The sequence below is a fragment of the Pseudoliparis swirei genome, chromosome 15 (assembly GCF_029220125.1).
Source record: "Pseudoliparis swirei isolate HS2019 ecotype Mariana Trench chromosome 15, NWPU_hadal_v1, whole genome shotgun sequence".
NCBI lineage: Eukaryota > Metazoa > Chordata > Actinopteri > Perciformes > Liparidae > Pseudoliparis > Pseudoliparis swirei.
The window spans coordinates 666,345-692,402 of NC_079402.1; the positions used below are offsets into that span (position 1 = coordinate 666,345).

Sequence of the window (26,058 nt, forward strand, 5' to 3'; positions counted from 1 at the left end):
ATTGTTGTCTATTGTACAGAGAGGATAACAGCTCAGCGGATGACAGATATATCTGTTCTGAAGCAGAGGACTGAGATCGTTTATTCTATTTTGAGCCGGTGTTTATAGAGAGGCAGTATTCAAAAGATTTCATGTGTAGAAGAAACAACAGATGCCATGGAATGAAAGTTCAACACCAAAGAAGATAAGACGTATGTATCGACCTCAGGGTGCAGTGTCATTGGAGAGACCAGCCTGGACACATGCCATACTTTGACTTAAAAGCAGGATCAGACTTCCTTCTGATACAAACTTTGTGAGGAAATAAATCATTTACATGAGCCTGGAGGCAGAATTGTGTTCTGTTAATGAACAAGTGTCCAGCAGTCACCATCTGTCTGGAGATGGACAGACAGATGACCGTAATCTCAGAGCAGGGCATGAGTCAGGGCGAGAAACAGTGTTATCTAGAGGTCAGGAACAACTCCAATAATCATCAAGACAGTGGACTTCAGCCCTGTGTGGACCATCTCCATAGTGGACCTGTCTGGAAGAAGTGGACCTGCCTGAGGACCTTGTCTTATCTAAGATAGTGTGCTCAGAAGACCCTAGTGAGATGCCTAGGACCCTTGTGTATGTGTCTGGAGGACCCTAGTGGACCTGCTCTAAGACCATTCTGTGGAAGACCCTAGTGGACCTGTAGATGTATGTCTGGAGGACCCAGTGGACCTGCCCTAGGACCCAGTAGACCTGCCCTGGAAGACTAGTGGACCTGCTCTGGAAGACCCTAGTGGACCTGCTCCAAGACCCTGGACCTGCCCTGGAAGACCCTAGTGGACCTGTCTGGAAGACCCTATGGACCATCCTAGTGGACCTGCTCTAAGACCCTAGTGGACCTGCCCTGGAGGACTAGTGGACCTGCTCTGGAAGACCCTAGTGGACCTGCCCTGAGGACCCTAGTGGACCTGCTCCAAGACCCTAGTGGACCTGCTCTGAAGACTAGTCCTCTGGAAGACCCTAGTGGATGTCAGAGATGGTCATAAGACCCTAGTGGACCTGCTCTGAAGACCTAGTGGACCTGCTCTGGAAGACCCTAGTGGACCTGGAGGACCCTGGTGGACCTGCTCTGAAGACCCTAGTGTCCTGCTCTAAGACCCTGTGGACCTCTGACCCTGTGGACCTGCTCCAGACCTAGTGGACCTGCTCTAAGACCTAGTGGACCTCCTCCTAAGACCAGTACCTGTCTAGACCCTAGTGGACCTGCCCTAGACCTAGTGGACCTGCTCTGGAAGACCTAGTGGACCTGCTCTGGAAGGCTAGTGGACCTGCTCTAAGACCCAGTGGACCTGTAGACTTTTATCTGGAAGACCTAGTGGACCTGCCCTGGAGGACCCTAGTGGACCTGCTCAAGACCCTAGTGGACCTCCCTAGTGGACCTGCTGGAAGACTCAGTGGACCTGCTCTGGACCTAGTGGGTTTAAGACCTAGTGGACCTGCTCTGGAACCCTAGTGGACCTGTCTGGAAGACCAGTGGACCTGCCCTAGGACTAGTGGACCTGCTCTGAAGACCTAGTGTCCTGTCTGGAAGACCTAGTGGACCTGCTAGGATTGCATGCCCCTTGGGAGGTGAACTCTCTTGAGAAACACAAGGTGCCAGGTGAACCTAAATTCTGATCCTCTTGATGCAGACTGAGTGCCTGAACACAGAGAAGAGAGAAGAACCTGAATGTCTGTCCTGCTGAAGGTTCAGAAAGATGTCCATGAAGAGGGCGACTCAGTCAAAGTGTCCGCGGATCGAGCCAGTGTCAGAGAGAGACAGCAAGCTCATCATTTCAGGTCAATTTGTATAGGTATGGAACCTGACCCTTTGACACCATTTCAGCAGCTTCCAGGCCAGAGCATCAAAGTTGGCTCACGAAAAGCAGTGTCTCTGACCACTGGGCCAGGAGGAAGCTCTGCAAGGAGGCAAGAATGGGCTCTTTGGAGGAAGCTCTACTGGAGGAGCTCTATGAGCGACATCACAGAGGAACCAGGTAATCTCCGGGCTGAGGGCCAATTGTTCAGATAAATGTTCATACCTCTGGTCAAATTACCATACCCCAATTTGAAGAGGAACAGGTGAATCACACCTGGGCATGATAAGACTAGGGCTGTCATGGAAGCACTGACTTTCAGTGTTGATGAAAAAGCAGAATTCGTCTGAAAGTACCCGGATGGTGCACTGCAAACGGGCAAAACATGGGCTGTGTCTACTACCGCGCACTTAACGAAGTACACTGCAATGCAGTGCACTGCGTCGCTGATGAAGTGCTGTCTCAAATGGAACACTTAACCGTTCACCACTTGGCGGAAGTGACGCAAATCTGTTCACGGCACCCGCGAAATTAAGCCGGAGTGACGTGCAAATCTGCTTGCGATCCTAACCCTTAAAGTGACAAATGAATGCACTTCTTGCCCTCTTGTTGCCCTTGTTTACCTTTCTCCACCCCATGTGGAAACTGCGATACCTCCACAATCGCTCTGGCTGAAGTCGAGATGGTATATGTAAATTTAATTGTGATTTTGCCACCTTCAATAGCTTCATGTAGTAGTTGCAATTAAATTCTCCTCGCTAGGTATGCTAAATTCTCAATTATCTTTGTCAGAAGTAGCCTTCTTCTTTGCAATCCACATACACACCATATGGAAATAAAACATGACAACTCTGTACATGTTTGTCCCTAGATTCAATTAGTTTTAAGAATTATCCACTGAAATGATAGGCATCATCTGGGTGAATTCACAGTAGGCCCTACTTTGACTGACTGTACTTTTATACACATCTCTGTTGTAGTGAAGTTCACCCTGATACAGGAATCAATTAGCAATTGAACACACAGGCATATTAATTATTGTTACAAACATGCATCAATTCTAATATAAATCAGAAAACGCAATAAAAGACTAGACAACCTCAATGACAACATTTTATTGATAAAATGACTTACATATTAATATAATCTTCCCTTCCCCTCCCACACTCTACAGCAGCCACCCAGTCCCAGGCGGCGCTGCCGTATCCATGTTGCAATGCCACTGCTGGCGTTGTATTGTGATGGCCACAGTGACATGAGGGTGGACTTCAGGCTCACCAGAGTCATTCAACGCCCTCATGGCTGTGCTGGGCACTGACTGACCACGGTTGGGGCCCCGAGATCTCCTGTCTAGTTTTTATTTTTTGGCTTGCCAGAGCCACCTCCTATCGGGTGGTGGCCAGGGCCTCTCACAGGCCCGGGCTCAGTGCATGATGCCAGGGTCCTGAATAACAGCCCCATCTTCTATGAGCAGTCATCCCCTCCACCAGGATACTGTATCCTTGGGGATGGTGGCTCCCCCTGCCTGTCCCAACCCATCTGCCTCATGACCCCTTCAGGCAGCCTGTCCACCTCCAAGCTACAACTGCTGCCTGTCAAAGGCGAGGTGTGTTGTGGAGAGGTCCTTCGGGATACTGAAGACGCGATGGCGGTCCATCTTCTTAAAGGCCCTGGAGGTGGATGTGAGGTGCCAGAGGTCATTGGAGCCAGATGTCGGGAGGGCAGCAGAGGACCAGCAGCACCTCCAGGAAACGTCTCTGGGGCAGGAAACAGAAATAGGATAGCCATTCAGTGCTCTGTCCCAGACCACGATTACATTTAAATTAATACATACACGACATTAAAAAAACAACACAACGATGATTGAAAGCTACAATTATTTCTAGAAGGACAAGCTTAGATAGCGATCGTAACGGTATTAATTATCGGGCGGCGTTGCAAACGCTAACCCGTTATTAAACTGAGCATATCCATTGTTAATCCATTATTAAATTTTGTTCGATTCGATTGTGTGACAATGTTGTGACCTGCTCTGGAAGCCCTGTTACCTGCTCACAAGCGCCTGTGTACCTGCACCTTCGTCGGACTGGCCGAGTGGACCGCACTGGAAGGTGTGGATTACCCAGCTAGCTTATCTAACTGCATGCAGATCAATGGCATGCTCAACGTGGAGAATGTCTGTAGTCGTACATTGTAATACCAGTACAATGTGTAACTCCGCTGATACTTACACATGTAGCTTCATGGTCTGTGTATTACACGTTTTGTAGAAAGCTATGCTCCTCCTGTAGTACGCGGAAAGTGGCCTGTCTGTTTGCGCCAAACATGGTACCTGCCCATAGGAGCCCGTAGTGGACCTGTTCAGGAGCCCTATTGCAGTGCACCATCCGGGAAGACTTACCTGCATTCTGGTGTTTGTCAGTGTGGCACCTGCACTGAAGAGTCGTGGACCATGCTAAAGTTTCGTATGCCGGAAGACCCAGTGTAAATGTGGACAGACTGCACGGTGGACACAACATGGAAGACGTAGCATGACCCTTCGTACATTTCATTTGTTTTAAATGCTCTGGACGAGATGCTAGGCACACGGTGAAGACACATATAGTGCACCCTGCCCTGGGTGACTATGCAGCACACATGGTGAGTGACACTCTCTGTGGGCAGTGCTTCAAAGGCAGTTTAAGCACATGCACCAAACCATTTACATACACGTCACATTCAATTCTCGTGTGCATAACAATAGTGCAATGAAACTTCAGCCAGTGGACAGAGCGCCTGCTGTTCATCCATGTGACAGCTGACTCTCCATGATCAGTGTCCATGGAGACACATGCACTCATATGCAGTGTCCTGGTGTAGCCTGCTGACCAGTGAACAGGGCGCTTCACTCAAATCATTTTGTCACAATTGAACAGGTATAATGTGACCTTGACTCATCATTACAGCTTCATCAGAAGTGACAGTTCATCTGACCAGTTTAGTTGGCTCACAGGCGCAGTGGGCCCACTGAACAGGTTCATCACCATGGTGACCAGTGAACAGGTTCATCACCATGGTGACCAGTGAACAGGTTCATCACCATGGTGACCAGTGAACAGGTTCATCACCATGGTGACCAGTGAACAGGTTCATCACCATGGTGACCAGTGAACAGGTTCATCACCATGGTGACCAGTGAACAGGTTCATCACCATGGTGACCAGTGAACAGGTTCATCACCATGGTGACCAGTGAACAGGTTCATCACCATGGTGACCAGTGAACAGGTTCATCACCATGGTGACCAGTGAACAGGTTCATCACCATGGTGACCAGTGAACAGGTTCATCACCATGGTGACCAGTGAACAGGTTCATCACCATGGTGACCAGTGAACAGGTTCATCACCATGGTGACCAGTGAACAGGTTCATCACCATGGTGACCAGTGACAGGTTCATCACCATGGTGACCAGTGAACAGGTTCATCACCATGGTGACCAGTGAACAGGTTCATCACCATGGTGACCAGTGAACAGGTTCATCACCATGGTGACCAGTGAACAGGTTCATCACCATGGTGACCAGTGAACAGGTTCATCACATGGTGACCAGTGAACAGGTTCATCACCATGGTGACCAGTGAACAGGTTCATCACCATGGTGACCAGTGAACAGGTTCATCACCATGGTGACCAGTGAACAGGTTCATCACCATGGTGACCAGTGAACAGGTTCATCACCATGGTGACCAGTGAACAGGTTCATCACCATGGTGACCAGCGAACAGGTTCATCACCATGGTGACCAGCGAACAGGTTCATCACCATGGTGACCAGTGAACAGGTTCATCACCATGGTGACCAGTGAACAGGTTCATCACCATGGTGACCAGTGAACAGGTTCATCACCATGGTGACCAGTGAACAGGTTCATCACCATGTGACCAGTGAACAGGTTCATCACCATGGTGACCAGTGAACAGGTTCATCACCATGGTGACCAGTGAACAGGTTCATCCACATGCTGACCAGTGAACAGGTTCATCACCATGACCAGTGAACAGGTTCATCACCATGACCAGTGAACAGGTTCATCACCATGGTGACCAGTGAACAGGTTCATCACCATGGTGACCAGTGAACAGGTTCATCACCATGGTGACCAGAGAACAGGTTCATCACATGGTGACCAGTGAACAGGTTCATCACCATGGACCAGTGAACAGGTTCATCACCATGGTGACCAGTGAACAGGTTCATCCCATGGTGACCAGAGAACAGGTTCATTGACCAGTGACAGGTTCATCCTCATGGTGACCAGTGAACAGGTTCATCACCATGCTGACCAGTGAACAGGTTCATCACCATGGTGACCAGTGAACAGGTTCATCACCATGGTGACCAGTGAACAGGTTCATCACCATGACCAGTGAACAGGTTCATCCACATGGTGACCAGTGAACAGGTTCATCACCATGCTGACCAGTGAACAGGTTCATCCACATGACCAATGAACAGGTTCATCCACATGACCAGTGGACAGGTTCATCACCATGGTGACCAGTGAACAGGTTCATCACCATGGTGACCAGTGAACAGGTTCATCCACATGTGACCAGTGAACAGGTTCATCACATGCTGACAGGTTCATCACCATGGTGACCAGTGAACAGGTTCATCACCATGGTGACCAGTGAACAGGTTCATCACCATGGTGACCAGTGAACAGGTTCATCACCATGGTGACCAGTGAACAGGTTCATCACCATGGTGACCAGTGAACAGGTTCATCACCATGGTGACCAGTGAACAGGTTCATCCACATGACCAGTGAACAGGTTCATCCTCATGACCAGTGAACAGGTTCATCACCATGGTGACCAGTGAACAGGTTCATCACCATGGTGACCAGTGAACAGGTTCATCCTCATGACCAGTGAACAGGTTCATCCTCATGACCAGTGAACAGGTTCATCACCATGGTGACCAGTGAACAGGTTCATCCTCATGACCAGTGAACAGGTTCATCACCATGGTGACCAGTGAACAGGTTCATCCACATGCTGACCAGTGAACAGGTTCATCACCATGGTGACCAGTGGACAGGTTCATCCACATGCTGACCAGTGAACAGGTTCATCCTCATGACCAGTGAACAGGTTCATCCTCATGCTGACCAGTGAACAGGTTCATCCACATGCTGACCAGTGAACAGGTTCATCACCATGGTGACCAGTGAACAGGTTCATCACCATGCTGACCAGTGAACAGGTTCATCCACATGCTGACCAGTGAACAGGTTCATCACCATGGTGACCAGTGAACAGGTTCATCCTCATGACCAGTGGACAGGTTCATCACCATGCTGACCAGTGAACAGGTTCATCCTCATGACCAATGAACAGGTTCATCCACATGCTGACCAGTGAACAGGTTCATCACCATGGTGACCAGTGAACAGGTTCATCCACATGGTGACCAGTGAACAGGTTCATCACCATGGTGACCAGTGAACAGGTTCATCACATGCTGACCAGTGAACAGGTTCATCACCATGGTGACCAGTGAACAGGTTCATCACCATGGTGACCAGTGGACAGGTTCATCACCATGGTGACCAGTGAACAGGTTCATCACATGGTGACCAGTGAACAGGTTCATCCACATGCTGACCAGTGAACAGGTTCATCCACATGCTGACCAGTGAACAGGTTCATCACCATGGTGACCAGTGGACAGGTTCATCCACATGGTGACCAGTGAACAGGTTCATCACATGACCAGTGAACAGGTTCATCACATGGTGACCAGTGAACAGGTTCATCACCATGGTGACCAGTGAACAGGTTCATCACATGGTGACCAGTGAACAGGTTCATCACCATGGTGACCAGTGAACAGGTTCATCCACATACTGACCAGTGAACAGGTTCATCCTCATGACCAGTGAACAGGTTCATCCTCATGACCAGTGAACAGGTTGATCCACATGCTGACCAGTGAACAGGGTTCATCACCATGGTGACCAGTGAACAGGGTTCATCACCATGGTGACCAGTGAACAGGTTCATCCACATGCTGACCAGTGAACAGGTTCATCACCATGCTGACCAGTGGACAGGTTCATCACCATGGTGACCAGTGAACAGGTTCATCCACATACTGACCAGTGAACAGGTTCATCACCATGGTGACCAGTGAACAGGTTCATCCACATGACCAGTGAACAGGTTCATCACCATGGTGACCAGTGCTGGCGTTCACCTCCGTGTCGGCTGATCAACACTTTCCAAATAAACTAATAAACTAATAACTAATAAACTGATAAACTAATAAACTGATAACTAATAACTGATAAACTGATAAACTAATAACCTCCCCCCTGATCGGCGTGTCCCGTCTGTCAGCAGGGAGTTGATACGACGTGACGCTGGAGCTCATGAATCTGTTTCCTCTCGCCAGTCGACGGGAGTCGTGGATCAGGAATGAGCAAACGAGGGAGGAGGAGGAGGAGCAAGAGGAGGAAGAGCAGCAGCAAACGTGAGTATCTCTGAGTGACAGTGGACTTGTGACATGTGGACTCATGTGGACCAGGACCAGACTAGTGGTGGGTAACAGTTACTGTGGACCAGGACCAGACTAGTGGTGGGTAATGTGGTGGAAATAAGTGTTCCTTTACCTTGTGAGAGATCAAAAGTAGTTTAAGCATGGTTGACCCATAACACTTTATTATAGTAACAAGTTTACAAGTCATCAACCAAACGCTAAATAACAAACAAGTCATGAAAACATTCAGCTGAATGGAGCAGAATCCCCGAGCCTTCTCTCGAAGCCGTCAGAGATAACTGCTGCCTTTTCAGTGCAAGACTGCAACCTTTATAGATCTCAGAGACAATCCACATTCCATCTGTTTCCTATCAGAGGAAGTTGAGACACCCCGAAGGCTTGTTTATTCTGCTAGGTTCAAGCTTAGTTCAAGACCCCTTGGTGGTGACCTTTTCCCATGACCCCTATGAATGATTTAGCTTCCTCCCTCATAGACCTTTGGGAGAGATAATTGTTAACACATTTTCTACTCCAACAGGTAACAGGTACTGTGGACCAGGACCAGACTAGTGGTGGGTAACAGGTACTGTGGACCAGGACCAGACTAGTGGTGGGTAACAGGTACTGTGGACCAGGACCAGACTAGTGGTGGGTAACAGGTACTGTGGTAACTATGAGGATCATGCCCACCCCAGCAGTGTTCTGAGCGTAGAGACTCGTCGTCTCCTGGAGACAGAAGGAAGTCCTCCCAGTCGTCCTCCTCTTGTCTCTGGCTCCTCCCTCATGACCTCCCTCATGACCCCCGGCCTCAGGTCTGTATTCACTCTCGTTGTTCTACCTGCAGACAGCGCCTCTCCATCCAGCTGCCACACGCAGAACCGGAGGAACAGCGTCAGCTCCAAAGATGACTCTGTGGAAAAGGGCGAGGCCGACGCGCTCCGAAGGGAAAGCGTCCTGCCGGGCTCTGGGGAGGAGGAGGAGTCCAGCAGCGCCGCCCCCGAGGAGAAAAGACTCGAGCGGGATCATCAAGTGAATTCATTCAGCAACCAAAGGAGTCTTTACACCAACATGACGGAGGACGGGGACCGAGGACGGAGGGCCGTCAGCGGCGAGGAAGATTCCCCCCCGAAGACCTCGGTGCAGCTGTCCTGTGAGCCGGACCCCCGCCCCACCAGACCAGCACCGCGAGGAGGGACCGCCCCGGCTCACACGTGACCTTTGAGATTCAAGAAACGTCTCAGTTACAAAGCTCTGGCATCAAGACCACGTTTGTGGTCTCCAATGAGAAGCCGGACTGCGCTGACGAGTTCTCGAAGAGCAAATGGGAGAAGACGAGGTCACCGGAAAATGAGTCATGTGATCGGCCATCGCCGTCGCCAATGGGGACGAGGCACAGCCCGGAGTACCGCTCTAGGTTGCTCAGCGCCAGTGAGCCCACAGAGTCTCCGGGTGAGTCCACACAGGTCAGCCCAACACCCGCAAGGGACCACGCGGCCCTCACGGCGGCCCGGGTGCTGAGCGCTCATCCATCCAGGCCTCAGGGGGAGGAGCTTCACAAGAGCATCAGAAGTCATCAGCTTTGGGACATTCCTCTCCCACAAGAGTTTGCAAACTTTAATACTTTAGAGGAAGTAACACGCTGCCTGGCTTCCTGTAGAATTGTTGCTCTACGTCCTGCTGACAGAAAGCAGACGGACCTCCACCCCACAGCTCACATGAGGATCCGCCACACAGCGCCTCCATGGCCTCTGCTTCTAGAAGCAGAGGGAACAGACGCGGCGCCTTCGTCCTTCCAGTTCTCAGACTCTTCCCCCCTTGAGCCGGTGCTCATGAGACCCTCCAGGCCCACCGGCAGGTCCAGCTTCACCAAAGATTTCATCAACTGTCAGAAGAGAAACAACAGCATCGCAACCATGGAACACAGAGCACGTTCAACACCAAAGAGAAGACACCAGACGTACCCGGGGTCGTATCAGGGTCACGGCCTCAGGGTGCGCCCTGCCTCTGCACACGGAGAGGCACCAGGGCACGGACGAGGGCTCTGCTATCGGAATAGGGCGTTTGAATTCTTCCCAAAACCACCAAGGATCCAGACTTCCTTCACAATCCCTAAACTTCTGTGATGGAAATAAATCATTGTACATGAGCCGCTGGGAGGCTGAAGCTGACGGTGTGTTCACTGTTAATGAACAATGTCGGAGTTACCACCGCGCAGGGCTCAGGCAACATAACACGTGTCTGGAGATGGACCGAGACATGATGACCGTAGAGTCTCACAGCCCAGAGCCCCCGGCAGGAGAATTGAGTCCAGGAGCCTTCGCCAAACACGCCATCCCTCCATCCTCCAGAGGCTCAGAGGAACACGAACTCCACCCGGTCACATCACCCCTCAAGGACCCTAGTGGACCTGCCCTGGAAGACCCTAGTGGACCTGCTCTGGAAGACCATAGTGGACCTGCTCTGGAAGACCCTAGTGGACCTGCCCTGGAGGACCCTTGTGGACTTGCTCTGGAAGACCCTAGTGTACCTGCTCTGGAAGACCCTAGTGGACCTGCCCTGGAGGACCCTTGTGTACCTGCTCTGGAGGACCCTAGTGGACCTGCTCTGGAAGACCCTAGTGTACCTGCCCTGGAAGACCCTAGTGGACCTGCCCTGGAAGACCCTAGTGGACCTGCTCTGGAGGACCCTAGTGGACCTGCCCTGGAGGACCCTAGTAGACCTGCCCTGGAAGACCCTAGTGGACCTGCTCTGGAAGACCCTAGTGGACCTGCTCCGGAAGACCCTAGTGGACCTGCCCTGGAAGACCCTAGTGGACCTGCTCTGGAAGACCCTAGTGGACCTGCCCTGGAAGACCCTAGTGGACCTGCTCTGGAAGACCCTAGTGGACCTGCCCTGGAGGACCCTAGTGGACCTGCTCTGGAAGACCCTAGTGGACCTGCCCTGGAGGACCCTAGTGGACCTGCTCCGGAAGACCCTAGTGGACCTGCTCTGGAAGACCCTAGTGGACCTGCCCTGGAAGACCCTAGTGGACCTGCTCTGGAAGACCCTAGTGGACCTGCCCTGGAAGACCCTAGTGGACCTGCTCTGGAAGACCCTAGTGGACCTGCTCTGGAAGACCCTAGTGGACCTGCCCTGGAGGACCCTAGTGGACCTGCTCTGGAAGACCCTAGTGTACCTGCTCTGGAAGACCCTAGTGGACCTGCCCTGGAGGACCCTAGTGGACCTGCTCCGGAAGACCCTAGTGGACCTGCTCTGGAAGACCCTAGTGGACCTGCCCTGGAAGACTCTAGTGGACCTGCTCTGGAAGACCCTAGTGGACCTGCCCTGGAAGACCCTAGTGGACCTGCTCTGGAAGACCCTAGTGGACCTGCTCTGGAAGACCCTAGTGGACCTGCCCTGGAGGACCCTAGTGGACCTGATCTGGAAGACCCTAGTGGACCTGCCCTGGAGGACCCTAGTGGACCTGCTCCGGAAGACCCTAGTGGACCTGCTCTGGAAGACCCTAGTGGACCTGCCCTGGAAGACTCTAGTGGACCTGCTCTGGAAGACCCTAGTGGACCTGCCCTGGAAGACCCTAGTGGACCTGCTCTGGAAGACCCTAGTGGACCTGCTCTGGAAGACCCTAGTGGACCTGCTCTGGAAGACCCTAGTGGACCTGCCCTGGAGGACCCTAGTGGACCTGCTCTGGAAGACCCTAGTGTACCTGCTCTGGAAGACCCTAGTGGACCTGCCCTGGAGGACCCTTGCATGCCCCCTTTGCAGGAGGTGAACTCTCTTGTATTAAACACAAAGGAGGTGCCAGGTGAACCTAAACCACATGCCAGCCCTTCTTTGCTCTTGATGCAGACAAATGATGTGCAACTGAACACAGAACGGAGAACCGAGGACCCAGAGGAACCTGAACCTGCCTCCTGTCCTGCTGAAGGCTCTCCAGATGCAGATGTCCATGAAGAGGAGCGACTCAGTCAACCGTGTCCGGCGGATCGAGCCACCGTGTCCAGATGTGAGTTACAGCAATGTTGGGCTCATCATTTCAGGTCAATTTGTATAGGTATGACTAACCTTTGACCCTTTGACACCATTTCCAGCTTCCTTGGAGGCCAGAGAGCATCTGAAGCCGTTGGCTCACGAAGACGCCCACAGCAGTGTCTCTGACCACTGGGCCAGGAGGAGGAAGCTCTGCAAGGAGAGCAAGGAATGGAGCTCTACGGCTGGAGGAAGCTCTACGGCTGGAGGAAGCTCTATGACCAGCGACATCACAGAGGAACCAGGTAACTCCGGGGCTGAGGGCCAATGGGGGGGGGGGGGGGTGTTCCAGATAAATGTTGCTATACCTCTGGTCAAATTACCAAATACCCCAATTTGAAGAGGGAACACAGAGGTGAATCACACCTGGGCATGATGAGACTAGGGCTGTCTACTACCGCGCACTTGAGCACTTCGAGCACTGACTTTCAGTGTTCGAAGTGCGCCACTGAAAAAACCAGCAGAATTCAGTGCACTGAAAGTACCCGGATGGCGCTCTGCAAACGGGCAAAACATGTAGGCTGTGTCTACTACCGCGCACTTAACGAAGTACACTGCAATGCAGTGCACTGCGTCGCTGATGAAGTGCTGTCTCAAATGGAACACTTAACCGTTCACCACTTGGCGGAAGTGACGGACGCAAATCTGTTCACGGCACCCGCGAAATTAAGCCGGGAGTGACGTATGCAAATCTTCTTGCGATCCCGTAACCCTTAAAGTGACCAAATGAAGCACTTCTTGCCCTCTTGTTGCCCCTTGTTTACCTTTCTCCACCCCATGTGGAAACTGCGATACCTCCACAATCGCGGCAGGAGCCTCCGCCTTCTGGCTGAAGTCGAGATGGTATATGTAAATGTAATTGTGTGATTTTGCCTTACCTTCACAGCATAGCTTCATGTAGTTGTTGCAATTAAATTCTCCTCGCTAGGTATGCTAAATTCTCAATTATCTTTGTCAGAAGTAGCCTTCTTCTTTGCAATCCACATACACACCATATGGAAATAAAACATGACAACTCTGTACATGTTTGTCCCTAGATTCCAATTAGTTTTAAGAATTATCCACTGAAATGATAGGCATCATCTGGGTGAATTCACAGTAATAGGCCTACTTTGACTGACTGTACTTTTATACACATCTCTGTTGTAGTGAAGTTCACCCTGATACAGGAATCAATTAGCAATTGAACACAGGCATATTAATTATTGTTACAAACATGCATCAATTCTAATATAAATCAGAAAACGCAATAAAAGACTACAAAACCTCAATGACAACATTTTATTGATAAAATGACTTTCATATTAATATAATCTTCCCTTCCCCTCCCACACTCTACAGCAGCCACCCAGTCCCAGGCGGCGCTGCCGTATCCATGTTGCAATGCCACTGCTGGCGTTGTGTTGTGATGGCCACAGTGACATGAGGGTGGACTTCAGGCTCACCGAGTCATTCAACGCCCTCATGGCTGTGCTGGGCACTGACTGACCACGGTTGGGGCCCCGAGATCTCCCGTCTAGTTTTTATTTTTTGGCTTGCCAGGGCCACCTCCTATCGGGTGGTGGCCAGGGCCTTCGACAGGCCCCGGGCTCAGTGCATGATGCCAGGGTCCTGAATAACAGCCCCATCTTCTATGAGCAGTCATCCCCTCCACCAGGATACTGTATCCTTGGGGATGGTGGCTCCCCCTGCCTGTCCCAACCCATCTGCCTCATGACCCCCTTCAGGCAGCCTGTCCACCTCCAAGCTACAACTGCTGCCTGTCAAAGGCGAGGTGTGTTGTGTTGTGGAGAGGTCCTTCTGGATACTGAAGACGCGATGGCGGTCCATCTTCTTAAAGGCCCTGGAGGTGGATGTGAGGTGCCAGAGGTCATTGGAGCCAGATGTCGGGAGGGCAGCAGAGGACCAGCAGCACCTCCAGGAAACGTCTCTGGGGCAGGAAACAGAAAGAGGATAGCCATTCAGTGCTCTGTCCCAGACCACGATTACATTTAAATTAATACATACACGACATTAAAAAAACAACACAACGATGATTGAAAGCTACAATTATTTCAAGAAGGACAAGCTTAGATAGCGATCGTAACGGTATTAATTATCGGGCGGCTCGCGGTGTCATGTTAACCCGTTATTAAACTGAGCATATCCATTGTTAATCCATTATTTAAATGGCTATTTCGATTGTTGAACAGAACAGCCGTTGTTTAACACTGTCCGATGACTGACAGCTATCTGTCGTCGGACTTGCCGCTGGAGCAAGCGCCTGGAGCCGACCTGCCCCCGCTCGTCAAGCGAAAAGTGTCCGATAAAAGTGCACCTTCGTCGGACTGGCGAGAGGACCGGGTGGTGGATTACCCAGCTTGCTTATCATAACTGCCATGCAGATCCAATGGTATGCTCACTAATGTGAGAATGGCATGTTAGTAGTACATTGTAATACCAGTACAATGTGTAACTACCGCTGATACTTACATTTACGGTCTGTAGCTTCGTGGTCTACCGCTTGTGCTGTCCGCCATTGTTTTAGAAATAAAATGAAAAGCTGGCGAAAGGGCTCCTCCTCTTCCGGTACGTCGCCAAGATGGCGGCCGCTTAGGGCGAGTAGTGTCCATCGTTTTACATGTTTTGCCCGTTTGCAGTGCACCATCCGGGTACTTTCAGTGCACTGCATTTTGCTGGTTTTGTCAGTGTGGCGCACTTCGAGCACTGAAAGTCAGTGCTCGAAGTGCTCAAGTGCGCGGTAGTAGACACAGCCGTAGTATAAAACGATGGACACTACTCGCACTAAGCGGCCGCCATCTTGGCGACGTAGCGGAAGAGGAGGAGCCCTTTCGCCAGCATTTCATTTTATTTCTAAAACAATGGCGGACGAGATGCTACGGTAGCACAAGCGGTCGACCACGGAGGCCCCTGCCGCGATTGTGGAGGTATCGCAGTTTCCACATGGGGTGGAGAAAGGGGTAAACAAGGGACACAAAGAGGGCAAGAAGTGCTTCATTTTGTCAGTTTAAGTTTCGCGGGTATCGCAAGCAGATTTGCATACGTCACTCCCGGCTTAATTTCGCGGGTGCCGTGAACAGATTTGTGTCCGTCACTTCCGCCAAGTGGTTAACGTAAGTGTTCCATTTGAGACAGACTTATCAGCGACGCAGTGCACTGAATTGTAGTGCACTGTATTGCAGTGTACTTCGTAAAGTGTGCGGTAGTAGACACAGCCTAGGGCTGCAACAACAAATCGATTATTAAAATAGTTGGCAACGAATTTCATTATCGATTCGTTGTGTCGCGCGATTATTACGGCGCTCAATAAGTCGCGGATTATAATAAAAGTTTAGTTGAGACCAAAGACGCGCAGGAGAAACTAGAGCGGAGAGAGAGGAGAGACGGAACGCTGCGTTGTGAGAGCCAATCAGCGCTGAGCTGTCCCGCAGTTGATGAATCTAATTGGCTGCTGCTGCTCACGTGGCGCTGGATGCGGAAGTCATTCACGTCGTCGGAGACATTCACGGAGCTGAGTGCGCCTCCGGGTGACGTCATGACCCCAGACACCAGGGCGCTACATGTCACGACGTGTGTGGCATTTCCACAAGAGGATAACGTAGAAAACGTGGTTATTTATTCCGTGGCGTATGTTGGAATTTTTTTTCCACGGAGAAAGGCAACGGAGATAAGCCCCGCCCCCTCACCGTATGAGGCGTTTAACCCATAAATAGCCAACTCAGGAGAGTAAACCGCTGTCAGTCTGTTTATGACAGGGTTCATCCACATGACCAGTGAACAGGGTTCATCACCATGGTGACCAGTGAACAGGGTTCATCACCATGGTGACCAGTGGACAGGTTCATCACCATGGTGACCAGTGGACAGGTTCATCCACATGGTGACCAGTGGACAGGTTCATCACCATGGTGACCAGTGAATAGGTTCATCACCATGGTGACCAGTGGACAGGTTCATCACCATGGTGACCAGTGGACAGGTTCATCACCATGCTGACCAGTGAACAGGTTCATCACCATGGTGACCAGTGGACAGGTTCATCACCATGGTGACCAGTGAATAGGTTCATCACCATGGTGACCAGTGAACAGGTTCATCACCATGGTGACCAGTGAACAGGTTCATCACCATGCTGACCAGTGAACAGGTTCATCACCATGGTGACCAGTGAACAGGTTCATCACCATGGTGACCAGTGGACAGGTTCATCACCATGGTGACCAGTGAACAGGTTCATCACCATGGTGACCAGTGAACAGGTTCATCACCATGGTGACCAGTGAACAGGTTCATCACCATGGTGACCAGTGGACAGGTTCATCACCATGGTGACCAGTGAACAGGTTCATCACCATGGTGACCAGTGAACAGGTTCATCACCATGGTGACCAGTGAACAGGTTCATCACCATGGTGACCAGTGAACAGGTTCATCACCAGTGAACAGGTTCATCCCCATGACCAGTGAGTGAACAGTGTCACCATGGTGACCCCAGAGGTTCATCACCATGGTGACCAGTGAACAGGTTCATCACCATGGTGACCAGTGAACAGGTTCATCCACATGGTGACCAGTGAACAGGTTCATCACCATGGTGACCAGTGAACAGGTTCATCACCATGGTGACCAGTGAACAGGTTCATCACCATGGTGACCAGTGAACAGGTTCATCCTCATGACCAGTGAACAGGTTCATCCTCATGACCAGTGAACAGGTTCATCACCATGGTGACCAGTGAACAGGTTCATCACCATGGTGACCAGTGAACAGGTTCATCCTCATGACCAGTGAACAGGTTCATCACCATGGTGACCAGTGAACAGGTTCATCACCATGGTGACCAGTGAACAGGTTCATCCTCATGACCAGTGAACAGGTTCATCACCATGGTGACCAGTGAACAGGTTCATCACATGGTGACCAGTGAACAGGTTCATCACCATGGTGACCAGTGAACAGGTTCATCCACATGACCAGTGAACAGGTTCATCCTCATGACCAGTGAACAGGTTCATCCTCATGACAGTGAACAGGTTCATCCACATGCTGACCAGTGAACAGGTTCATCCTCATGACCAGTGAACAGGTTCATCACCATGCTGACCAGTGAACAGGTTCATCCACATGCTGACCAGTGAACAGGTTCATCACCATGGTGACCAGTGAACAGGTTCATCCTCATGACCAGTGAACAGGTTCATCCTCATGACCAGTGAACAGGTTCATCCTCATGACCAGTGAACAGGTTCATCCACATGCTGACCAGTGAACAGGTTCATCCTCATGACCAGTGAACAGGTTCATCCACATGACCAATGAACAGGGTTCATCACCATGGTGACCAGTGGACAGGTTCATCACCATGCTGACCAGTGGACAGGTTCATCACCATGGTGACCAGTGAACAGGTTCATCACCATGCTGACCAGTGGACAGGTTCATCACCATGGTGACCAGTGAACAGGTTCATCACATGGTGACCAGTGAACAGGTTCATCCACATGCTGACCAGTGAACAGGTTCATCACATGCTGACCAGTGAACAGGTTCATCACCATGGTGACCAGTGAACAGGTTCATCACATGGTGACCAATGAACAGGTTCATCCTCATGACCAGTGAACAGGTTCATCACATGGTGACCAGTGAACAGGTTCATCACCATGGTGACCAGTGAACAGGTTCATCACATGGTGACCAGTGAACAGGTTCATCACCATGGTGACCAGTGAACAGGTTCATCCACATGACCAGTGAACAGGTTCATCACCATGGTGACCAGTGAACAGGTTCATCCACATGCTGACCAGTGAACAGGTTCATCACCATGGTGACCAGTGAACAGGTTCATCACCATGGTGACCAGTGAACAGGTTCATCCACATGCTGACCAGTGAACAGGTTCATCACCATGCTGACCAGTGAACAGGTTCATCACCATGGTGACCAGTGAACAGGTTCATCACATGCTGACCAGTGAACAGGTTCATCACATGCTGACCAGTGAACAGGTTCATCCATACTGACCAGTGAACAGGTTCATCACCATGGTGACCAGTGAACAGGTTCATCCACATGCTGACCAGTGAACAGGTTCATCACCATGGTGACCAGTGAACAGGTTCATCACCATGGTGACCAGTGAACAGGTTCATCCTCATGACCAGTGAACAGGTTCATCCTCATGACCAGTGAACAGGTTCATCACCATGGTGACCAGTGAACAGGTTCATCACCATGGTGACCAGTGAACAGGTTCATCACCATGGTGACCAGTGAACAGGTTCATCCTCATGACCAGTGAACAGGTTCATCCTCATGACCAGTGAACAGGTTCATCACCATGGTGACCAGTGAACAGGTTCATCACCATGCTGACCAGTGAACAGGTTCATCACCATGGTGACCAGTGAACAGGTTCATCACCATGCTGACCAGTGAACAGGTTCATCACCATGGTGACCAGTGAACAGGTTCATCACATGGTGACCAGTGAACAGGTTCATCCACATGCTGACCAGTGAACAGGTTCATCCACATGCTGACCAGTGAACAGGTTCATCACCATGGTGACCAGTGAACAGGTTCATCCACATGGTGACCAGTGAACAGGTTCATCACATGACCAGTGAACAGGTTCATCACATGGTGACCAGTGAACAGGTTCATCACCATGGTGACCAGTGAACAGGTTCATCACATGGTGACCAGTGAACAGGTTCATCACATGACCAGTGAACAGGTTCATCACATGGTGACCAGTGAACAGGTTCATCACCATGGTGACCAGTGAACAGGTTCATCCACATACTGACCAGTGAACAGGTTCATCACCATGGTGACCAGTGAACAGGTTCATCCACATACTGACCAGTGAACAGGTTCATCCACATGCTGACCAGTGAACAGGTTCATCACCATGGTGACCAGTGAACAGGTTCATCACCATGGTGACCAGTGAACAGGTTCATCCACATACTGACCAGTGAACAGGTTCATCACCATGGTGACCAGTGAACAGGTTCATCACATGGTGACCAGTGAACAGGTTCATCACCATGGTGACCAGTGAACAGGTTCATCCACATACTGACCAGTGAACAGGTTCATCCACATACTGACCAGTGAACAGGTTCATCACCATGGTGACCAGTGAACAGGTTCATCCACATGGTGACCAGTGGACAGGTTCATCCACATACTGACCAGTGAACAGGTTCATCCACATGCTGACCAGTGAACAGGTTCATCACCATGCTGACCAGTGAACAGGTTCATCACCATGGTGACCAGTGAACAGGTTCATCCACATACTGACCAGTGAACAGGTTCATCCACATGCTGACCAGTGAACAGGTTCATCACCATGGTGACCAGTGAACAGGTTCATCCACATGACCAGTGAACAGGTTCATCACCATGGTGACCAGTGAACAGGTTCATCCACATGCTGACCAGTGAACAGGTTCATCACCATGGTGACCAGTGAACAGGTTCATCACCATGGTGACCAGTGAACAGGTTCATCCACATACTGACCAGTGAACAGGTTCATCACCATGGTGACCAGTGAACAGGTTCATCCACATGACCAGTGAACAGGTTCATCACCATGGTGACCAGTGAACAGGTTCATCCACATACTGACCAGTGAACAGGTTCATCACCATGGTGACCAGTGAACAGGTTCATCCACATACTGACCAGTGAACAGGTTCATCACCATGGTGACCAGTGAACAGGTTCATCACCATGGTGACCAGTGAACAGGTTCATCCACATGACCAGTGAACAGGTTCATCACCATGGTGACCAGTGAACAGGTTCATCCACATACTGACCAGTGAACAGGTTCATCCACATACTGACCAGTGAACAGGTTCATCACCATGGTGACCAGTGAACAGGTTCATCCACATGACCAGTGAACAGGTCCTCTGTCCTCTGTGAGCGTCCTGTCCTCTGTCCTCTGACCCACTTCCTGTGAGGTCCATGGGGGTCGACTCTGACTCCATTGCTCCTGGTCCTGTAGGTCCAGATGTCTTGACGCTGGCCATCGGGTCGGACATCGCCCGAGGGCCCAACGCGCCCCGGCCAGCGTGTCGCGGTTATCTCCACAAGAGAACCCAGGTGGGTCTGTTCCAGGGCTGGAGGAGGAGGTGGTTCGTCCTCACGCAGGGCTGCTGCCTCTTCTACTACCGGCACCGGAGGGTGAGTCCTCAGGACATGTATATAGACATATACTGGATCTATATATATGTATATATAGACCCAGTATATAGACATATACTGGGTCTATATACATGTATATATAGACCCAGTATATAGACATATACTGGGTCTATATATATGTATACAGGACTGTCTCAGAAAATTAGAATATTGTGATAAAGTTCTTTATTTTCTGTAATGCAATTAAAAAAATATTAAATATTAAAAGAATAAAAGGCTTGCAATATTTCAGTTGATTTGTAATGAATCCAGAATGCATGACATTTTTGTTTTTTTAATTGCATTACAGAAAATAAAGAACTTTATCACAATATTCTAATTTTCTGAGACAGTCCTGTATATAGACCCAGTATATAGACATATACTGGGTCTATATACATGTATATATAGACCCAGTATATAGACATATACTGGGTCTATATACATGTATATATAGACCCAGTATATAGACATATACTGGGTCTATATATATGTATATATACATATACTGTGTCTATATGTATATAGACATATACTGGGTCTATATATATGTATATATACATATACTGTGTCTATATGTATATAGACATATACTGGGTCTATATATATGTATATATACATATACTGTGTCTATATATACAGGACTGTCTCAGAAAATTAGAATATTGTGATAAAGTTCTTTATTTTCTGTAATGCAATTAAAAAAACAAAAATGTCATGCATTCTGGATTCATTACAAATCAACTGAAATATTGCAAGCCTTTTATTCTTTTAATATTGCTGATTATGGCTTACAGCTTAAGAAAACTCTAAAATCCTATCTCATAAAATTTTAATATTTCCTCAGACCAAGTAAAAAAAAAGATTTATAACAGCTGAGTGTTTGTCAAGGCTCAGAAACCCTTGCAGGTGTTTCGAGTTAATTAGACAATTCAAGTGATTTGTTTAATACCCTACTAGTATACTTTTTCATGATATTCTAATATTTAGAGATAGGATATTTGAGTTTTCTTAAGCTGTAAGCCATAATCAGCAATAAATCAGAATAAAAGGCTTGCAATATTTCAGTTGATTTGTAATGAATCCAGAATGCATGACATTTTTGTTTTTTTAATTGCATTACAGAAAATAAAGAACTTCATCACAATATTCTAATTTTCTGAGACAGTCCTGTATATACATATACTGTATCTATATATATGTATATATATAGATAGATACAGTTTATAGACATATACTGTATCTATATACATGTATATAGACATATACTGTGTCTATATATATGTATATATACATATATATAGATACAGTATATAGACATATACTGTATCTATATATATATATAGACATACTGTATGTATATATATATAGACATATACTGTATGTATATATGTATATATATATATATATAAACATATATATCAACATATACTGTATATATATATATAGACATATACTGTATGTATATACAGGACTGTCTCAGAAAATTAGAATATTGTGATAAAGTTCTTTATTTTCTGTAATGCAATTAAAAAAACAAAAATGTCATGCATTCTGGATTCATTACAAATCAACTGAAATATTGCAAGCCTTTTATTCTTTTAATATTGCTGATTATGGCTTACAGCTTAAGAAAACTCTAAAATCCTATCTCATAAAATTTGAATATTTCCTCAGACCAAGTAAAAAGAAGATTTATAACAGCAAAACAAAATCAAACATTTGAAAATGTGTTTCCAGGTGTTTCGAGTTAATTAGACGATTCAAGTGATTTGTTTAATACCCTACTAGTATACTTTTTCATGATATTCTAATATTTAGAAATAGGATATTTGAGTTTTCTTAAGCTGTAAGCCATAATCAGCAATATTAAAGGAATAAAAGGCTTGCAATATTTCAGTTGATTTGTAATGAATCCAGAATGCATGACATTTTTGTTTTTTAAATTGCATTACAGAAAATAAAGAACTTTATCACAATATTCTAATTTTCTGAGACAGTCCTGTATATATATATACATATACTGTATGTATATATATATATACAGTATATGTCTATATATATAGACATATATACATATATATAGATATATACTGTATGTATATATGTCTATATATATATCTATAGACATATATATATACATATACTGTATGTCTATATATATATAGACATATACTGTATGTATATATGTCTACAGATATGTATATATCTATATGTATATATGTCTATATACATGTATATATGTCTTCTACTCTCTGAAACAAGCAGTCTAACTTCCTGTGGGTTCCAGGATGAAGGTCAGAGGCGGGCCTTGTTTGCTGTGAAGCTGGAGGGGGCGGAGCTTGGGCCGGACGCCTCCCTGGGGAAACCCTTTGTGATCCGGTGCCGCCCTCCGTCCGGGAGCCGAGTCTACTTCCTGCGCGCCGCGTCCAGCCAGGAGACGAGGCGGTACGGTGCATGTTCCATGGGTATTTTAATTACTGAGAGAATCTTTTTATGCTTTTATACAAAGTCTGAATCCTTCATTTAGATTTAATTTTCCTGCTGAGCTTCAAACATTACAAAGTGAATGTTGACGGTAGTTTGTGTTTGCAGCTGGCTTAAGGCTCTGGAGAAGGCCATCCATCCCATCACACAGGTAACACCTGGACCAGGACAACCAAGGGCTTTCCTGACCTTTGACCTCACATCTGACGAGTTTAACTTCTCCAGAGGGAGTTTACATGAGAGCATTGTGTACATTGAGAGTGGATTCAGATGAAAGTGTTCTGACCTCATATGACCTCACGCTCCAGAACCACGTGTGGATGGACGTCACCAGACACAACTCTCTGCTGCCCCCGCTGGCGGTGAGGAGCCCCGAGTGCCTGGGCCTGCTCCAGAAGTACGAGGCCCTGAAGGCCTCGTGGGCGCAGCTCTACTGCGTCCTGAAGGACGGCTGCCTCTACCTGTACAGCGGCCTCCGGGCGCCGGGCGCCTACGGTACGCGTGCTGAGCGTGAGGCGCCACCATGAGCGGCAGCCCTCGATGACGCCTGGTGGAGATTACAGTTACATCGTGTGATAATAACAGAGTGAAGACCCCCGCCAGAGGGTCCGTGACGTGGTGTCTGAAGCCTCTGCCTCAGGTGGGATCTACCTGCAGCCCTACGCATCCAAGAAGTCCACCGTCGAGCTGCGGCCTCCGGCTGAGGAGTTCAAGGCCTTCTACTTGTGTGCGGAGAACCGCCGTGAGAACCAACGATGAGCAGCGAGCGCCGGGGTCCTTCACGTCCTCTGGGCTCGCTGTTGCTAAGCAACGGTGCTCGACTAAACAACCAGATGGTGCTTCGCAAACGCGTCCTGCACGATATGAAGAGACTCTTGGTCTTGTATCTTGTTTCCTGCATTCATCTTCACCGTGTATTGTTCTAGAACTGATAACTGAGCTCATGGGACAGAGTCCTGTCCGGGGCTCCGAGCTCAGCCTGAGGATTGGACCTTTGAACTCTCCCTGGTGGAGGAGATGACGCCTGCTGATGCTCCGCTGTCTCCACAGGTGGATCACCGCCATCAAGGCTTCCATTGACAAGTGGCGGCCTTCACGCTCGGCCTTCCAGGAGTACCTGAATCAGCCACCAGGAGAGACGCCGCTGTGAGACGGACACTTCCTGTGGAGCACTGATGCACTTCCTGAGGATCAATGGATGCGCTTCCTGTTGGTAGCGGAGGCACTTTGTTCTCCGCCGCTGAGAGGCCATGGTTTCGTGATGCCCTCTGTGGTGCCTGATCATTTACATGCAGCCCGACTGCTAATGGAAAAGTGCAAAATGTGAGGAACAAAAAGGGAAAAACAGGACTCCATATTTACTGTTGCTCTTTATTTCCCTCTTCAGTTTCCCGACATGGTTTTCTCTCTTTTGCCAACACTTTTTAATCCATCTGAACGTGTTGTAATATCTCCATGTGGACATAGAGCAGTAATATCTCCATGTGAACATAGAGCAGTAATATCTCTATGTGAACATAGAGCAGTAATATCTCCATGTAGACAGAGCAGTAATATCTCCATGTAGACATAGAGCAGTAATATCTCTATGTGAACATAGAGCAGTAATATCTATATGTAAACATAGAGCAGTAATATCTCCATGTGGACATAGAGCAGTAATATCTCTATGTAAACATAGAGCAGTAATATCTATATGTGGACATAGAGCAGTAATATCTCCATGTAGACAGAGCAGTAATATCTCCATGTGAACATAGAGCAGTAATATCTCTATGTAAACATAGAGCAATAATATCTCCATGTGGACATAGAGCAGTAATATATATATGTGAACATAGAGCAGTAATATCTCTATCTCTATGTGAACATAGAGGAGTAATATCTATATGTAAACATAGAGCAATAATATCTCCATGTGGACATAGAGCAGTAATATCTATATGTGAACATAGAGCAGTAATATCTCTATCTCTGTGAACATAGAGGAGTACTATCTATATGTAAACATAGAGCAGTAATATCTCTATGTGGACATAGAGCAGCAATATCTATGTGAACATAGAGCAGTAATATCTATGTAAACATAGAGCAGTCATATCTCTATGTGAACATAGAGCAGTAATATCTCTATGTGAACATAGAGCAGTAATATCTCTATGTGAACATAGAGCAGTAATATATCTATGTAAACATAGAGCAATAATATCTCCATGTGGACATAGAGCAGTAATATCTATATGTGAACATAGAGCAGTAATATCTCTATCTCTATGTGAACATAGAGGAGTAATATCTATATGTAAACATAGAGCAATAATATCTCCATGTGGACATAGAGCAGTAATATCTATATGTGAACATAGAGCAGTAATATCTCTATGTGAACATAGAGCAGTAATATCTCCATGTAGACAGAGCAGTAATATCTCCATGTAGACATAGAGCAGTAATGTCTCTATGTGAACATAGAGCAGTAATATCTATATGTAAACATAGAGCAGTAATATCTCCATGTGGACATAGAGCAGTAATATCTCCATGTGAACATAGAGCAGTAATATCTCTATGTGAACATAGAGCAGTAATATCTCCATGTAGACATAGAGCAGTAATATCTCTATGTGAACATAGAGCAGTAATATATATATGTAAACATAGAGCAGTAATATCTCCATGTGGACATAGAGCAGTAATATCTCCATGTGAACATAGAGCAGTAATATCTCTATGTAAACATAGAGCAATAATATCTCCATGTGGACATAGAGCAGTAATATCTATATGTGAACATAGAGCAGTAATATCTCTATGTGAACATAGAGGAGTAATATCTATATGTAAACATAGAGCAATAATATCTCCATGTGGACATAGAGCAGTAATATCTATATGTGAACATAGAGCAGTAATATCTCTATCTCTGTGAACATAGAGGAGTAATATCTATATGTAAACATAGAGCAGTAATATCT

General features: G+C 47.9%; 1 protein-coding gene and 1 long non-coding RNA gene across 6 annotated transcripts; one reads left to right on the forward strand and one right to left on the reverse strand.

The window, feature by feature from the left end:
- Positions 1 to 10,500: 10,500 nt before the first annotated feature.
- Positions 10,501 to 24,444, forward strand: pdzph1 (PDZ and pleckstrin homology domains 1). Of its 5 annotated transcripts, XM_056432920.1 has the most exons (8): positions 10,501 to 12,123; positions 12,205 to 12,361; positions 12,447 to 12,629; positions 20,418 to 20,596; positions 22,887 to 23,044; positions 23,192 to 23,234; positions 23,392 to 23,578; positions 24,134 to 24,444. In XM_056432920.1, the coding sequence occupies exons 1-8, from the start codon at positions 10,501 to 10,503 to the stop codon at positions 24,202 to 24,204; spliced, it is 2,601 nt and encodes an 866-aa protein (XP_056288895.1). In that variant the 3' UTR covers positions 24,205 to 24,444. The 5 variants fall into 5 exon arrangements, with proteins under 5 accessions (XP_056288895.1, XP_056288894.1, XP_056288893.1 ...); XM_056432919.1 differs by having other exon boundaries at positions 10,501 to 12,361; positions 23,669 to 24,444; XM_056432918.1 differs by having other exon boundaries at positions 10,501 to 12,361.
- On the reverse strand, positions 13,654 to 15,241 carry LOC130205504 (uncharacterized). Its single transcript, XR_008833932.1, has 2 exons — positions 14,857 to 15,241; positions 13,654 to 14,314 (listed from the first exon to the last, which is right to left on the reverse strand). It is a non-coding gene; the product is annotated as an uncharacterized LOC130205504 (long non-coding RNA).
- Positions 24,445 to 26,058: the final 1,614 nt, after the last annotated feature.